This window comes from Oncorhynchus masou, chromosome 22 (assembly GCF_036934945.1).
Source record: "Oncorhynchus masou masou isolate Uvic2021 chromosome 22, UVic_Omas_1.1, whole genome shotgun sequence".
Lineage (NCBI taxonomy): Eukaryota > Metazoa > Chordata > Actinopteri > Salmoniformes > Salmonidae > Oncorhynchus > Oncorhynchus masou.
In genome coordinates this window covers 58686138-58703906 of record NC_088233.1, presented here as the reverse complement: position 1 = coordinate 58703906, position 17769 = coordinate 58686138, and the positions used below count along the sequence as shown (strand labels likewise).

The 17769-nt window shown below is 40.4% G+C and overlaps 1 protein-coding gene across 1 annotated transcript in view; it reads right to left on the bottom strand.

Moving 5' to 3' along the window:
- Window positions 1-7021: 7021 nt before the first annotated feature.
- b4galnt4a (beta-1,4-N-acetyl-galactosaminyl transferase 4a) overlaps window positions 7022-17769 on the bottom strand; it is a 493079-nt gene continuing 482331 nt past the window's right edge. The window contains exons 15-21 of the mRNA XM_064930637.1: window positions 15250-15422; window positions 14495-14868; window positions 12322-12475; window positions 12056-12128; window positions 10774-10927; window positions 10512-10638; window positions 7022-8790 (exon numbers count right to left, since the gene is read on the bottom strand). Of these exons, the coding sequence (XP_064786709.1) occupies window positions 8673-8790; window positions 10512-10638; window positions 10774-10927; window positions 12056-12128; window positions 12322-12475; window positions 14495-14868; window positions 15250-15422 (1173 nt within the window). The 3' untranslated portion in view covers window positions 7022-8672. The remainder of the gene's footprint in view (window positions 8791-10511; window positions 10639-10773; window positions 10928-12055; window positions 12129-12321; window positions 12476-14494; window positions 14869-15249; window positions 15423-17769) is intronic.

Sequence of the window (17769 nt, the reverse complement as noted above, 5' to 3'; positions counted from 1 at the left end):
GCAGTCACCAGTGCCAAGCTACGCTTCATCTCTTCTCCGGCCTGAGTCTGGCCACGATACTTCGTCCACATCACAAGATAGATTTTCTCTTGCCAAACATCGAGGGAAGAATCTCCTATAGCATGGCGTATCCAACCTTGGACAGAGGCAACCTCTAAGTCCCCACATAGACCATATTTATAATTGCAGTCTCTTGTACATCTGTAAACAAGCGTCCTTGTCCTCCATGATGTCTTTGCCTTTCCACTCTGTACAGAATTTAAGCACAGTATGAGTTCAGCATAGGAACTGTAAACAATGTACAAAATCATGTAGTACAGCATGATAACCAACCTCATTCATTTAGTGCAGTGCATTAAATGGATGGCTTAGAGTTACAAATGTTTATGCAATACTATGAAGTCATACGTATTTTACAGTACATTACTGTAATGCTAAAATAGTCATTAGATAGTTGCATACCTGTTCTCATTTCTGAAGGTTCGAATTATGGACGCCACTGTAAATCGACTCAAATTGGGCTGGACTCTCAGTCCAGCCTCTCTCATGGTCAAACCGTGATTGATCACATGATCAACACATTTTGTCCTAATCTCGTTAGAGATGCCTCTCCTTCCTTCTCTTCTTTGCCCTCTTCCTCTCCCTCCTACTCCTCTTGCTCTCTGTCCATTGTTGGCATCCATTGTTCAAAACAGGTAATCTGACCTTTGACCTATTTATAGGCCTATACTACAGTGAATCAGTGATTGGATAGTGATCAGTTAAGCTATTAATGTTTGCACATGTGAGGAGTGTGTGTGTGACCTGGTGAATAAGTGGAGCATTTTGATTGGTTGTGTTTGGAAAAGGAAAGCAAGTCACTTCCTGTTAGATTTTTGTGTTTTTGGTTGAGAATTGTGTGTAGTATTTTGAAAAAAGTGTTTTATGCAATTGACAACTGAGTCAAAGGCTGAGAAATAGCTTATGGTTTTTCACATTTGGTGTGCAGTTTTGCACTTTGAGTGAGAGGTTTCAAAAATCATGATTTTTTTTTGTGTGTAAGCAGTTGGAAAAAACTGTAATAGCATTTCAGCTCTGATGAGGAAGTTGTCAGTAAAACTGACATTTTGAGTATATTTCTTTCTCTCTGCATTGGTCTTTCTAGATTAAGGGTGAAATACACTATACTGGTCCCAGATCTGTTTGTGCTGTTTTTGGCATTAAATGACCGGGAGTTGGCAAGTATAAACAGATCTGGGACCAGGCTAGAAATACACTGACAAGAAGTGAAATACATTTAGACTTAAATGTAATGTTCCCCAATGTCATTGGATCTCCCAAATAGTAAACAGGACCATTTACCTCTTAGATGTTAATAACCTGTTTGGGCTAGGGGGCAGCATTTTCACGTTGGATGAAAAGCGTGCCCAGAGTAAACTGCCTGTAGATATGGATAGGAATCACTCTGAAGTTTCTAAAACTGTTTGAATGATGTCTGTGAGTTTAACATAACTCATATGGCAGGTGAAAACCTGAGAAACATCCAACCAGGAAGTGGGAAATCTGAGGTTTTTAGTTTTTCAACTCTTGGCCTATCGAATACACAGTGTCTGTGGGGTCATTTTGCACTTCCTAAGGCTTCCACTAGATGTCAACAGTCTTTAGAACCTTGTTTGATGCTTCTACTGTGAAGTGGGGCCAAATGAGAGGGGAATGAGTCAAAGGTCTGGCATAGAGCCACGAGCTCGTGACGCGCGTTCATGTGAAAGTTACCATTGCTTTTCTACAGACAAAGGAATTCTCCAGTTGGAACATTATTGAAGATTTATGATAAAAAACATCCTAAAGATTGATTCTATACATCGTTTGACATGTTTCTACGAACTGTAATATGACTTTTCGTCTGAACTTTTGCCTGGACCTGCCCGCGCATTGTGAGTTTAGATTGTGTACTGAACATGCGAACCAAAAGGAGTTATTTGGACATAAATGATGGACTTTATGGAACAAATCAAACATTTATTGTGGAACTGGGATTCCTGGGAGTGCATTCTGATGAAGATCATCAAAGGTAAGTAAATATTTATAATGCTATTTCTGACTTCTGTTGACTCCAACATGGCGGATATCTTTTTGGGATGGTTTGGTCTCTGAGCGCCGTACATTAAGGAGAAGTATATCTTTAATTCTGTGAATAACACGTGTATATTTTATCAATGTTTATTATGAGTATTTCTGTAAATTGATGTGGCTCTGTGCAAATTCATGAGATGTTTTGGAGGTAAAGCCAAATGTAAACTGAGGTTTTTAGATATGAATATGAACTTGATTGAACAAAACATACATGTATTGTGTAACATGTTGTCCCGGGAGTGTCATCTGATGAAGAATATCAAAGGTTAGTGATTAATTTTATCTTTATTTCTGATTTTTGTGACATCTCCCTGGTTGGAACAAGCTGTATGGCTTTCTGTGAAAAGGTGCTGACCTAACATAATGATATGTTCTGCTTTCGCCGAAAAGCTTTTTTGAAATCGGACACTGTGGTTGGATTAACGAGAATGTATGTTTGAGAAATTTGAAATATGAGATTTCTGTTGATTGAATTTGGCGCCCTACAATTTAATTGGCTGTTGGCGAGGGGTTCCTCTAGTGGAACAGGGTCCAGGTTAAGTCCCATATATGAGGCACTTTGAGGGGTTCTTGACCTGTGGCTGACATTTTGGTGTACAAAGCACTCTCTGAACATTGTAGGGTCCAGTGCCTTATAGTACCATAAACCCCACCTGTTTTCTGCTACCACTCTGTCAGCCAAAGTGGCTTGAAGTGTCAGGTTTCACACACCACGTTTACATAGGGAGTGAAGTGTCACATTTTCTGGCAAATCCAGACAAATAATTGGTTTGCTCTCTCTCTGAGTCCAGTCTGGGGGATCGCATATGAAAGCGGACAGTCTAGAGATTCCAGCAGTTGTGGTTTCATCTCACTTTGACATTACCACCCTGATTAAGAGCTCTTAACATGAAAAAATACTAAATCATTTCATAGAATTGAAACACAACCACTTTCTCTTGGCCACAGAAGGATGAAATCACTGTGTGCGTATAGCTGAAGTCTGCAGCAATTTGAATGCTGTGTCTGCATCACTCAGAGTTCGCTTGGCAGAAAATGCTCTGTCGTCAGTTCTATGAAATTGGACCAAATATGTACTGTCACTAAATATGATCATATATGTTTTACAGTAAGAAGATGAAATCTTATAGTATGTGGTTTATAATTTGATTGTTACTAAGCATTTCAGTCATTTCAAGTCCTATTACCTCACTTTTGTTGAATAGTAAAAACATATTTCCACAGAATTTCTACTATGTACTTGAGCTTGTGTCTTCAAAAGTGAGTACTATTTATAGAACTATGCTGCACTACTAGTTATTGTTTATGGAAATCTCATGAAAAATGATAACTTTTGGGTATGTCTATTTAGGTTAGAGCGTTGGACTAGTAACCGAAAGGTTGCAAGTTCAAACCCCCGAGCTGACAAGGTACAAATCTGTCATTCTGCCCCTGAACAGGCAGTTAACCCACTGTTCCTAGGCCGTCATTGAAAATAAGAGTTTGTTCTTAACTGACTTGCCTTGTTAAATAAAGGTAAAATAAATTAAAAAATAAAAATTAGGTGGAAATCTACATTTTGCATGATCTTTTAAGAGGTTTAAGAATAGGAATATAATCATAATCTTAAAAGTAGTAATAATACTGTAATCATGTTTATGAACAGTTTAAAAGCTGAATGATAAATTGGTTGTAACTTGTAAAAAGTGGGCGAATGAGGCAGAGGTGAGTGGTAATGTGTTCAAAACATAACTATAGAGACATCAGTGTATAGTTCTATAACATATTGGTTTGAATAAATGGGTGTGTATCTGGAGTGTACAAACATAAAATAAGGATAAATGTTAATATTTATACATTGTGTTATTACCATGTTTTTGATATGTCGTTAATCCACCTGCTTTAGTTCAATACACAGTAAGTTGCTCTGGATAAGAGCATCTGCTAATTGACTGAAATCTATGTTTGTTTCAGGCATAGGATCTGGTGTGAGAGAGGAGGTGAGAGTTACTTCAACAGAGCAGATGTTGCATAATGTGTTATTGGCATGTTTAATCTGTTAGATTTGTATGAAGCCTAGGAGAGGATGGGAAAGGCTGTGATAGTGCAGAAGGCGGGGCATGCCTCGTCCTGTTCCAGTCACTGTGAGGGGTAATTACATTGAGCTTTTAATGCCCAGGCTGATGAAACACATACAGTCACAACGATCTCCTGTGTGTTTGTACGTGTTTAACTATACTTGTGGGAACCAGAAGTCCCCACAATACTAGTAAACTAAGACATTTTGACCAACTGGGGACATTTTGCTAGTTCCCTCAAGGAAAAAGTCTATTTCTAGGGGGTTTAGGATTAAGGGTATAATTTGTGTTAGGGTTAGAATGAGAGTTAGGGGTTAAAGGTCAGGTTTAGGAGTTAGGGTTGAGGTTAGATTTTGGGATAAGGTTAGGGTAAGGGTTGGGGAGGGTTAGGGGTTAAATGAAATAGGATTTTGAATGGGAAACAATTGTGTGTCCCCACAAGGTTAGTTAAACATGACTCTGTGTGTGTGTGTGTGTCACACAGATATCCTGTGCGTGTGTGTGCCATTACTTGATCAATGCAAATGCTCTCACAATGGGTAAAACCTTTTTGGGGGGACCAAGTTGTAATCTACTGCAATGTCTTTCCAACTACATTTGATATTCCTTACCTTCCAAAAGAAGTGTGTAGATATAGCGCCCCTTAGTGTTCACATATGGAACAATATTGTCATCGTTTACAATCTGAGAATCTGTTAAATGGTCATTTCAATTGTTGATACGTACTTATTCATTATTTAAGTATACAACCAAAACAAGTGGTAATTATTTAAGTATATAACCAAAACAAGTGGGAGGGCTGCCATTTTGCTGAAATATGAATCCCAGATTGTCGCTTTAAGAGCCACAGCTGTTCTTGTAGGCAGGTTTTGACCAGACTGCAATAGGAACTCCAATCAGTATCTGAGCATCCCTAAGAGGTCGAGAGAAACATCACAACAATGTGGAGACTTTAGCATAACATTTTATTTGCAAAAACTAACCAAAACGGATTAAAATAAAAATACAATACATTCTTAAAACTTTTTTCTCTACAAAACAATTTCACAGAAATTACCTTGGAATGTATATTCCTGTTTTTAACTTATATATGTATATATTTTCATGTTTCATTTTTAAATAGTCCTGTGTCAATGCTAAATGATGTACAGTAGACCTTTCTTTAGAGGGGGAGAAGAGGAAGGGGCAAATAAGAGGGATTTTAACTATCATAGTCAATAACCAATCATTAGCAAGCTAACGCCCATATATGGCCTTCTTGAAGCCTTCCAGTCCATCCCGTCACAATAAGTACTGGGTAAGTAAACAAATTGGCCTCCAGTCATTCTGATGGGAGCAGGTGGCTTCCTGTTACACAGCAGAAGCTGCCAGTGTCTCTCCATCACACCTCACATACCGTTTAGGCCAAAGACCCCCCCCCCCACCCAACCACAGACCACCCTGGTCCTCACAGTTTCTATAGCTTTATACCCCCCTCCTTTTTTCTCTCTCTCTCACAATCCCTCGTTCTTTCTCCCCCTCTCTCTCTCTCATTCTCTCTGTATCTTGGAACTTGTTTGTTCAGTGTATCAAGCTTTTTGAGTAGGATGTAACATTTATAGAACGTTCCAGATAGAAAAGTAATGTACAGAACTGACACGATTCCATCATTCTACCTGACAGGACATCCTTTTTGCTCTACAAAATGTATTTCTATCTGACACTTCTGTAACGTCACCCCTTTTGAAAAAGCCCCCTGGTATTCTCTTGATTCCCCTGCTTCTCCCCTCTTCACTACCTAAACTATAGACTCCCACCAAACCCAGGATAAAAGGCACACATTGTAAAATGGCCTTGCACTACCAAATCTCACTCAAATAAAATCTGTTTGACTTTATGTAGATCCACATCTTCAGGGAAGAGCTCCAGTGCTCTGAGTAACTCCTTCTGTCTCTGTGTGCGTTTCTCTGTTAGTATTCTTATGTAGCTAAAGAAATTTGAAGCTTCATCCCGAAACCCAGTCATACTTTGATTAACCAAGTTCAGCTCAGCATATGTTTAAAACATCACAGGCCTTAAAGCATAAATGTAAAAAAAAAAATGTTTCAAAGTCTACCACTTATCACTCACAGTTCACTGCTCCCTTCCCAGTGCACTTCTTGGTTCGTTCCAGTTATATCTGAGGGTTTTTCAGAGAACTCTGGGGAATGGAGCGTACCATCAGCAGGATCAACGAGGGATCAGGGGATAAACCATGTGCCGATTCAGTGTCTGAGAGAAATAATAGTACACCCAAACCCAATATTAGTGCCTTTATTCAACCCACTCATCACTGTGACCTGAGATAGGTAGGCATCTGTTTTCTGAAATACCTCTGTAGGGGATAGTAGATCAACCTGGAATATTTTAATAAAATGTATCAAGTAATAAGTCAAGTAATTCATTAGTGTTGGCTAGCCTGACCATGAACACAGCACAATATCATCTGTAAATAGTAAGGGGAGAGTGGGGTAAGTTGAGCCTTTCTTTACATTCTGCATCACTCCGTGAAGGAAAATATGGCATTCTTTCTAACAAAGATATCTACATACATTTCAGGATGTTGTGTAATCCTGGAAATAAGCAGAATTCATGCAAACATTACAGTTATGAAAATATAGCTTGTCCAAAAAAAGTGGTCTCTTGGCACAACTTACCCCAGGTATCGGGCAAGTTGAGCCACAGGACAGGGTAAGTTAGGCCACCTAAACATTTTTTGCAATGATTTAAATATTACTAATACATTTTTAAAACTATGTCTATCTTTATTTCCCAAACACAATTCAACACAATCACTTTTCTGCCTTTAAATAATTTTAAGCATCTTTTAATACAAGTTTAAGTTAACACCTAACAGACACGTCGTACTTAAAAAAAACATTTAACATAGGCCAGGCCCTGTTGTTACCTCATATCCCAGTGATAATGCCTTGAATTATGGCTGGGAAAGAAACACTTCAATTTGCCAATGGCTGAACTTACCCCAAAGTAAACATTTTGACTATATTAGCCCACACAGCTACAATGATGCACTTTCATGCTAGGTTTAGGACCTCATATTGAAGCGTATATAGACCCCAAATGATTTAACAATCTTAAAATTATCCACATTGGTTTAAATACAAGCATCATGAAACCTCTAACACAATGAATTCATTTGACTTGGTGAAAAACATTTTTTGGGCCTAATTGCTTACCACTTTTTGATGTGGTTTCTTCCTTCATAGACTCCATGAAGTGATGACCTCTTCCTAAATGTTAGGTCAAATTATTAATATGGTGTATGGTTTCCTAGAAATAAGGGTGGCTCAACTTACCCCTTTGACTCAACTTACTCCACTCTCTCCTAAAATTCTTCCAACAAAACAGCAGCGAGGCAACGCACAATGTTAGGAAAGATACAAGGAATCCATGTCAATGCCAGAAAAGAGAGAGAAACAGAGGGACATAGTGAAAGCGAGAGATTGTAGAGAAAGAGAGCAATATATAAGAAAATAAAAACAAAAAAAGAGAAAGACAGACCAAAAGAAAGCAGTATAGACTGTGAAACAAAGTACGTTTTGCAAAGAACTTTGATAAATCTGATGCCTCACTGTGGATCCCCCACTCCATACGGTCCAGTGTCTGTGTCCTCCTCCCATAGAACTGTACACATAACAGAGCTTATATTTAATATGCAACAATTTAGGGTTAACTTTCCCAAAATTCCCAGGTTGGAAGATGTTAAAAGATATCCGTAATCAGGAGTAAATAAGCAGGACATTTGGGAAAGCTGCACATACCGCATCATAGGCCTCTATAGTACATATGAAGCACCCCGGTTAGGTTTATATGAAGAAGCACATCAGGTAGACCCACTACACACTGTTACTTTCAACACCCAGACATGTCGTTGCAGTACTAATATCTGAAATTTGACACCCGAGTGACGGAACGCGTTTCCGGAACGACTACTGTTCGCACGTACCTGAACACAAACAAATAAACATCAACACAAAGTCCTTCTAACGTTCCTCAGACATCTCCTGACATGGATGTTTTTGTAGAAAATCTTAGGTTGTCTTTACAAATGTCTCGCTAGAAAATAAAATATGCTTCCTGTGAACAAAACAAACAAAATACAAATAAACAACATTTTTTAGTCTGTCAGGTAACATTGCACCAAAAAAGAAAAAGACATCGCCTCCACACTGAGTTCTGTTAGTGAGGCGAAAGGTCAAGTCTATCAGGGTAGACGTCAACACCAACATAAAAAACAGATTCCCTCGGTTTTCCCCCTCAATGTCCTCCATTGACGGAAAAAACATCCTCAGGGAAAGATGTTCCTCAGAGAAGCAGGGATTGGCATCCCTGAAAAGTGCCTATCTAAAAAAGGCAAGGTCAGGCAGTAAGTAAGCTTATTCAGGGTCTCTCCTCACACACAGTGGAGCTGCAGGTATAGGCCATGTGTTTTGGGTCCTCCAGGCCCATGGGGGGGGGCATTAGCTACCCCCCTTTGGGGGTTTTCTTGTTCTGAGCATTCCACATGCCCCTTTTGGAGTGGTAGTAGTGGAAGAAGTTCCTCAGTCTCAGTCTCTCCACCTCGAGACCGTTCTGTAGTACCCTTGAAGGAGGGAAGAGAGGAACAATCAGGTTAGGAGCCAGCGGTTGCAATAAAAATCACTCCTTTTCTTGTCGCCTCCAATGAGTGTAAAATACTTAAACCTTTTACATCTATGGGGGCGCTATTTCATTATTGGATAAAAAAACGTGCCCGTTTTAAGCGCAATATTTTGTCACAAAAAGATGCTTGACTATGCATATAATTGACAGCTTTGGAAAGAAAACACTGACGTTTCCAAAACTGCAAAGATATTGTCTGTGAGTGCCCCAGAACTGATGCTACAGGCGAAACCTAGATGAAACTTCAACCAGGAAATGAGCAGGATTTTTGACGCTCTGTTTTTTATTGTCTCCTTATATGGCTGTGAATGAGCAAGGAATGAGCCTGCCCGATCTATCATTTCCCCAAGGTGTCTGCAGCATTGTGACGTATTTGTAGGCATATCATTGGAAGATTGACCATAAGAGACTACATTTGCCAGGTGTCCGCCCGGTGTCCTCCGTCGAAATTGGTGCGTCATCTTCAACTGCACGTCTTTTTCCAAGCGATTCACAGGAGAAAGTAGACTACCACGAACGATATATCAATGAAGAGATATGTGAAAAACACATTGAGGATTGATTCTAAACAGGGTTTGCCGTGTTTCAGTCGATATTATGGAGTTAATTTGGAAAACAGTTCGCCGTTTTGATGACTGAATTTTCGTTTTTTTCTGGTACCTAAACGTGATGTACAAAACGGAGCGATTTCTCCTACACAAAGAATCTTTCAGGAAAAACTGAACATTTGCTATGTAACTGAGAGTCTCCTCATTGAAAACATCCGAAGTTCTTCAAAGGTAAATGATTTTATTTGAATCCTTTTCTGGTTTTTGTGCAAATGTTGCCCGCTAAATGCTACGCTAAATGCTACGCTAGCTATCAATACTCTTACACAAATGCTTGTTTTGATATGGTTGAAAAGCATATTTTGAAAATCTGAGATGACAGTGTTGTTAAGAAGAGGCTAAGCTTGAGAGATGGCATATTTATTTCATTTGCGATTTTCATAAATAGTTAACGTTACGTTATGCTAATTAGCTTAAGGCTATAACTGGATACAGGTTTTTTTCATAGCCAAACGTGAACAAAACGGAGCGATTTGTCCTACACAAATCATATTTTTTGAAAAACTGAACATTTGCTAATCTAACAGAGTCTCCTCATTGAAAACATCTGAAGTTCTTCAAAGGTAAATGATTTTATTTGAATGATTTTCTTGTTTTTGTGAAAATGTTGCTGGCTGAATTCTAGGCTTATAGCTATGCTAGCTATCAATACTCTTACACAAATGCTTGTTTAGCTATGGTTGAAAAGCATATTTTGAAAATCTGAGATGACAGTGTTGTTAACAAAAGTCTAAGCTTGAGAGCAAATATATTTATTTCATTTCATTTGCGACTTTCATGAATAGTTAAAGTTGCGTTATGCTAATGAGCTTGAGGCTATAAATAGGATCCCGGATCCGGGATTGCTCGACGCAAGAAGTTAACAGGTGAAAACAATGTGGTGGAAGCTCAACATTAGGCTGATTTCCATCTGGTCAGCTCTTTCAAATCAGTGCAATGAAGAAGAAGAGAATACATAATTTTAAGACAATTGAGAAAGAGCCCAGAAAGGGGGGAAAGAGGGTTCGAAAAGCAGAGGGTGTTGTGTTTGCAATGGTGAGGGTTGCCAGTTTACCTGTCCAGTAGTTCCCAGTCCTCTCCTCCCCAGCGGTCTTTAAACTCCTCTGTGTTCATCCCTCCAATCTTATCAAAGTCCGACTTATAAATCCCAAACAGCCCAAAGCCATTCACCTCCCAGTAGCCTGCAGAGGGAAAGTAAATCCCAAACATGGTGTGTGTGTATATGTGTGGGCATGCAGCGTGCGAGATATGTGTGCATGTGTGTGTATGCCGTGTGTGTGATGTGTGTGTGTGTGTGTCTATCATGTGTGTATTACCATCAGGCTCTAGCGGGGAGCTGCCACAGCCCAGTCTCATGACGATAGGGGCAAAGGCCAGACGTCCCTCTACACAGTGCTTCCTGATGCTCTCCAGGATGTTGTGGGGGAAGTGGATATGAAGGTCACACAGGAACGCTATACTGTGGTTGTCCTGTAAAACACACATACACATAAATACGGTGTAATCAAAACTAAAGTACACACAATCATGGTTACAGACTCCCAACATACTCAGTCCCACAAACTCAAACGCCACCCAAAAACAGTCAATCTAAATGCTCTACTCTACTGTGTGTGTGTGTGTGTGTGTGTGTGCGTCTATGTGTGTGTGTGTGCGTGAAGCATGCACTTGTGTGTCTGTATGTGTGTGAAAGGCTTTGATATAAAACACCCACAGTCATTCAACTGTGAGTGACACCCCAGTCTTCCCCATGTGACAGGCTTGACACTCAAATGACAGATAACTGTTTACCCAAATCATTGAGAGAGAGGGAGAGAGAGAGAGCAAGAGCGAAAGAGAAAGTCTACGTGAAAGTCATGACACTCCAATGATGCATAACTGTCTGCCCAAATCCCTGTCGCACAGAGAAAGAGAGCGAGAGAGAAACAAAAAAAAACAAGAAAGAGAGAGTTGGGAGAAAGAGAGAGAACGGAGAGTGAGAGATAGTGGGGAGGGTAGTAGTGGGAGAGGGAAAGAGAAATAGAGATATGTGACATATGTGACAACTTTGACACTCCAATGACAGATAAATGTCTGCGCAAATCCCTGTCGCACAAACAGAAAGAGAACCCCATTGAATACATGTCTTGTCTGCCTGTCTATCAATCTGTCAGGCTATGGGGTCACAGAGAACTGGACAGTTTGTGACAGTCTGAATGTGTGCGTGACTCTCGTGGGAGCATCTGAGACCTCTTGACCTCTGCAAGTCTTCAGAGTCAGAAGCTAACCATAATAATTTAAAGTGAGCTCCGAATACGGCCCCTCACGATATCAGAGCATATACCGTGACTATCTCACTGTATTAAAAAAGACCTCACTGAGGTTGAGTAACAGTTACAAGAGTTATGATGCAGCTTTTTATATTACTCATCCTGTCAATGTGAAATTGTATGGTTAGTATGGTCATGGCGTGTGTCATTGTAAGAGTAAAAAGTTGTCTAGAAGCTTCAGCCTGCTCTCTACTGAGTGTGCATGTGTGTCACCTCAATCAGGGAATTTGCAAATGTATTGGCTGTATATGAATTTTCTTTCCCTTCCTGAAGGACCGCTATCTCTCACCTCGATAGTGTCCACTCCGATCTGTAGTCCCGCTGAGCGCTCAAAGTTCCCTTCTCTTCTCAAGTACTCATACCTGACAAAACACACAAACAATCACATCAGTCAACTCCAGAGTTTGGTCCAATTACATATCCAATATGTGTGTGTGTCAGTTAGAATTGCTCCATAGGACTGTTCATAAATTCCTGAATCAATTCAATTCCTGTAGTAATTCAAATGCACTCTTATGGAGCTACGGATGAATTCTGAGAAACACACACACGCACCTAGGCACAGTGCTCTCTCGGAGGGCCTGCTCCACGTCCATGTCGGTGCTCTCAAAGTCGACAATGATGATGCTGAAGTTGTCGTCCTTAGTCTGACGGTGCAGCTCCTCCATGTCTGTGATGAACTGCTGCACCCAGCGAGCCTGGTTCTTCACTAGAGACACACAGAAAGAGTGGTAGTGCTTTAACTTTCCATGCCAATAAAGATTATTGAATTGAATTGAGGAAGGGAACAATTGTGTTTACAACACAACATTACCTAAATCAGATAGAGCAATCTTCAATTCCCAAGCTTTCCTTTCAGATCTACAAGAGTGTCTGCTGTATTTTCCAAACCTCTCCCCTGCCATTCCATGTAGTTTATCTATTCCGGAGCTAGCACACTTTCCAGGGCTACAAAAAAATGGTGAAACATGTGGGAGTCCTTGAGGAATGGTTTGAGAAACACTACTGTTGGAGAAGGGACTAGTGACCCAACGAGAGGTCAACCCTCCAGTACTGGGGCCTCATTTATAACCGTAATAAATTGTACACAACATTTCTGCGTGCTCGTTTTTCTGAAAAGTCTACGCACGTACAAAAATACTGAGATTCATAAACTTGCCGCACGCCATGTGTCCCGTTATAACTCAGACCTGTCAAAACTGTGCACGCGTTAACAAGCATTAAAACTCCGCCTGGAAAATGCCTCCATTCACATTGTATGGTGACAATAACTGTTGGCATTACGCCACGGCATGCAAAAGACAAATTGTTGTACAATATTTAGTTTATCAATAGACTGGGTTTAAATATCCTGCCTTGGCATAGGCGCAGAGATTTAAAAAGGCAATGATTATGCACTCTTATCACACAGCAATACTGTAGCCTGCCCATGCTGTCAAATATTTTACATATAGTGCATTGGGAAAGTATTCAGACCCCTTGACCTTTCCCACATTTTGTTACGTTACAGCCTTATTCTGAAATGTATTAAATACATGTTTTTTCTTCATCAATTTACACACAATAACCCATAATGACAAAGAAAAAATATATTTTTAGAAAACAGAAATACATTATTTACATAAGAATTCAGAACCTTTGCTATGAGACTCAAAATTGAGCTCAGGTGCATCCTGTTTCCTTTGATCATTCTTGAGATGTTGCAACAACTTTATTGGAGTCCACCTGTGGTAAATTCAACTGTTTGGACATAATTTGGAAAGGCCCACACCTGTCTATATAAAGTCCCACAATTGACAGTTGACAGTGCATTTCTAAAAAACCTGCTTTTGCTTTTTCATTATAGGGTATTGTGTGTAGATTGATGAGGAACATAAAAAAAATCCATTTTAGAATAAGGCTGTAACGTAACAAAATGTGGAAAAAGTAATGGGTGTCTGAATACTTTCCGAATGCACTGTAAGTTACTGTCTGCAAATTCTGAAACGTTGTAGGGCAGGCTACTCAGCTTTGGAAGTGCAGTAGATTCTGCCTATTAAGGGCAGGCTACTCAAACAAATGCAGTAGTTACAGTTATTTATTGTGTGTTTTTGTTCTACTTTACTTTTAAATGTATTTTTTTATAGTACTACTGATATTCATTACTGCATTGTTGGGAAAAATCAAGCACAAAAGGCATTTCACTGTAGGCTACTTGTGCACATGACAATAAAAACATGAACCTTGATACATAGACCTACTTAAATGTAAAAGTTTGCGCTGCCTATGATGTTGTAAAACTTTAAATACATCTATTTACTAGGCTACTTGGTCCAATTAAATGAGAGATGCACATGGTAATTTGTTGTATTGGCCCCTTTGGGAATATGAACCAGTCAGAAAAGGTGGTGAATATATTCTGCAATGGGTATGAAAAAAATAAAATAGGAAAAATATTCCTTTGTCTAATTATAAGTTTCTTATGTCTAATTATTTTAGACTATCCCTAATGGCATATGGTTGCATTCTTGTTAATATGTTTTCCTGTTTTTAGTTTTTTATGAGTAAGCTTTTCATCATAACCCCCATTTGCACAAAATAGTTACTTGCCAGCTTGCAATACAATATTTCAACCATTAGAAAATGTGCTTGCACATGGTCTAAAGTTTGCGGGGAGGTCAAGTGAAAAAAAAATAAATGCCAACATTTGCGTGAAAACTGGTGCACACGCGAGGCGCCTGGTACCTACCTGGCACCACAAAATGCACCATCACATCCTTCCGCCACTGCAGCATGACCGGCTGGCACAGCAGGGGGTTGGCGTAGGCCGTGCCCCACGGGGTGGCCCCGGGCTGGGCAGGGGGGTGTGTGGAGGTTGGGGGTGCGGGGGTGCTGAGGATGAGACCAGGTGGGGACCCAGCAGGGGCCGAGGCGGGAATGAACTCCGTGTTCTCCAGGCTGTCTCCTCCCAACCGGCCACGGTGGAGGAGAAGGTAGATGTATTCCGAGAGGCGCACCACGTTCCGACCGCGCTCCATCAGCTCCAGTTCCACCAGGTAGCGGTTTCCCCGGGCTGAGTCTCGCCTCTTCTCCACATTGATGATCCGCAAAAGGGTGTAAATACTGGGGGAGAAAGGGGAGGGTGTGTTTAGTAAAACAAACATGCAACTTCACTGCATTGCTTCCATCCCCAAATACACATGCACACGCATGCACAAACACACACACACACACACACACACACACACACACACACACACACACACACACACACACACACACACACACACACACACACACACACACACACACACACACACACACACAGAGAGAGAGTTCAAATACTTTAACTGGGCTTGATTGAGCTTTTCTTGGGCAATTGACCCAATAAAAAAGTTACAAGACTGTAAACCTCGCCCATCTAGTACTCCAGGCAGGATAAGGCAAACACTAAAAGTATTCATATAGTATCTGAACCCAGGTCTGGCACAATCACACACTAACCCTCCGTTGCGCTCGTTGAGCTTCTCCATGTACTGTGCCAGCACATCCACCACCTCGCTCTCGGCCAGCTGCAGGTTCCCAGACACGTTGCAGCGCAGGTCATTCCAGTCGGAACGCAGCAGCTCAAAGTCCATGGGGTTGACTGAAAACGTTCTCTGCCAGTTGATGCTCTCCTATTTATTCATAATTATGTTTATTTGACAGTTTCTACACTTAAAACATACATGTCTTATGCATTGTACCAGATATAGGTAGACAGTCCCTGGGCAAATGAACAATAAAATCATTCAACATTAGAGCCTAAGCGATAGACTTTGAGATTTTTTGTGTCTGAATCCAATTTTTTGGAAGTTATTTTGTTGTTATTTTAGACAAGGGATGAAATATAGACGTGTTCTGCACAAATTGAATTTCAAATGAAAAAGAGCTCTACAAAGATACTTTGAATGCTGATTTCTTACATATGAAAAATAAACATTATTACAATGAACTGATTAGATTAGCATGACGTGTTGTTTATTGTAGGGAAGAGTGGGGTAAATTGAGCCTTGTTTCGAGGAAACCATACACAAAATGAATCATGTGACCAAATATTTAGGAAGAGGTCATCATTTCATGGAGTCTGAAGGAAGAGACCACATGGAAAAGTGGTAAGCAAGTTAGGTCCCAAAGTCAAATGAATTTATTGTGTTATAGGTTTCGTGATGCTTGTATCTAAACCAAAGTAGATCGTTTTTAGATAGTTTTGTACATCAGTTGGGGTGTCTATAAGCTACAATGTGGTCCTAAACCTAGCATGAAAATGCATTATAGCTGTGTGGGCTAATATAGTCATAATGTTTGCCTTGGGGTAGGTTGAGCACATGACCATGGGGTAAACTGAGCCCATGGTCACCACACCCCATACAAATTAGGATTAAATCCTGTCCGTTTTATGCATGCTATGCATAGTATTTTGGCAATGTGTCATGGATATGAACTCAAGATAGTGTATTTTAATTGTTCCAGAGCAGTCATCATCATGCCCCGTGCATACAAACTTAAAATAAACAGGAGTCTAGCCCCCCGTGAGGTTCTTGGAGAGAGCAGACAAGGAAGTGAGCGAAGGGTAGAAGTCCATTTGAACCGCAGCAAAGGGATGAAAAAAATAGACTGAATGACACTGAAGAGGTACATTTAACATAAAATGAAACAAACATGTATCTGCGTGAAAGAGAGGCTATGATAGATGGGCAGAGGCACACAAGGTCTTCTCTGATGACATGGAGTCTGAGCATGATAAACATATCAAGAATCTAAAAGGAGCAGTTTCATGGCCTACAAATTGGCACGTAGAAACAACAACCCTGTCCAAGACAAGTGGTCAAGAAAATGAAGGGTAAGTGATATTGAACATAGAGCTCTATATCGGAATGTAGGCATACATTTAAGATATACAATATACCACACCCTTATTCCATAAACTAAACACAGCACCATCACCTACTGTCACAGGATACCACACCAACTTACCCCAAGGCAGCTCAACTTACCCTGTCCCTATGCTCAACTTACCCTACTTACCCACTTACCCAGGGTAAGTTGTACTAAGAGACCACTTTTTTTGGAGAAGCAGATTGTTTTCAGGGATACACAACATCCTAAAATATATGCTGATATATTTGTTAGAAAGAATTCTACATTTCCCTTGAGGGGTGGATTAGCCATCTGGCAATTCTGGCAAATGCCAGATGACTGGACAATTTTTTAGTTGGGTGGGCTGGACAGTTTTTTTAGTTGGGTGGGCTGGTCAAAATCGACACACGAACACACAATTTTTTTTATACAAATACAAATGGTGACATGGCCAGCAGCCCATGGGCCTGTTAAGATTTTTATGCAATTTCTCTGTTATACTAATCTATAACGGCTGATCAGTGGGCAACGGTCGCCCCCCCTACCAAGATGGGCCGGCCCGGCCCGGCTTGCTTATAGGCGGAGCTGAGGTCACACAAACTCACATTCAAAGTCAAACGTGCCATCAGCAAAAGAGACCTGCTCCAACTCTGTCATCAGCCAAGATCATGGATCTTTACAAAATGGAAAGGGTGCCTATAAATGTAGAATAAGCACATTCTACATCGTTACCTCAATCAAAGCACTCTATTTTTTGGCCTCTAAAACCATGTTTTGACCAAATAGTAAAGTGTATTATCCTCCATGATTCCTTTCATGAAAGTATGTGCACCTGTGCCTGTTTCACTGGGGCCTGCTACTGTAATGAGCAAGTCCCTGTCCTCTTCCCCCATCCGCTCGAAAAATGTGTTCTGAACGTATAACATTTTAAGATGCAATTGCAGAAAAAAACTTCATCCCTTGTCCCTGTCGAAGAGACGAGGGCCTCGTCTTTCTGTATGTATAATTTGTATTTCTCAACTCTCAATATTCAGCTCAATAACAACTATTTTTCAACCAATATATTTGATATGGCCTTCTGATGTTGGAGTGGCACACGCACGAAATGCGCACCAGCCATTGCGA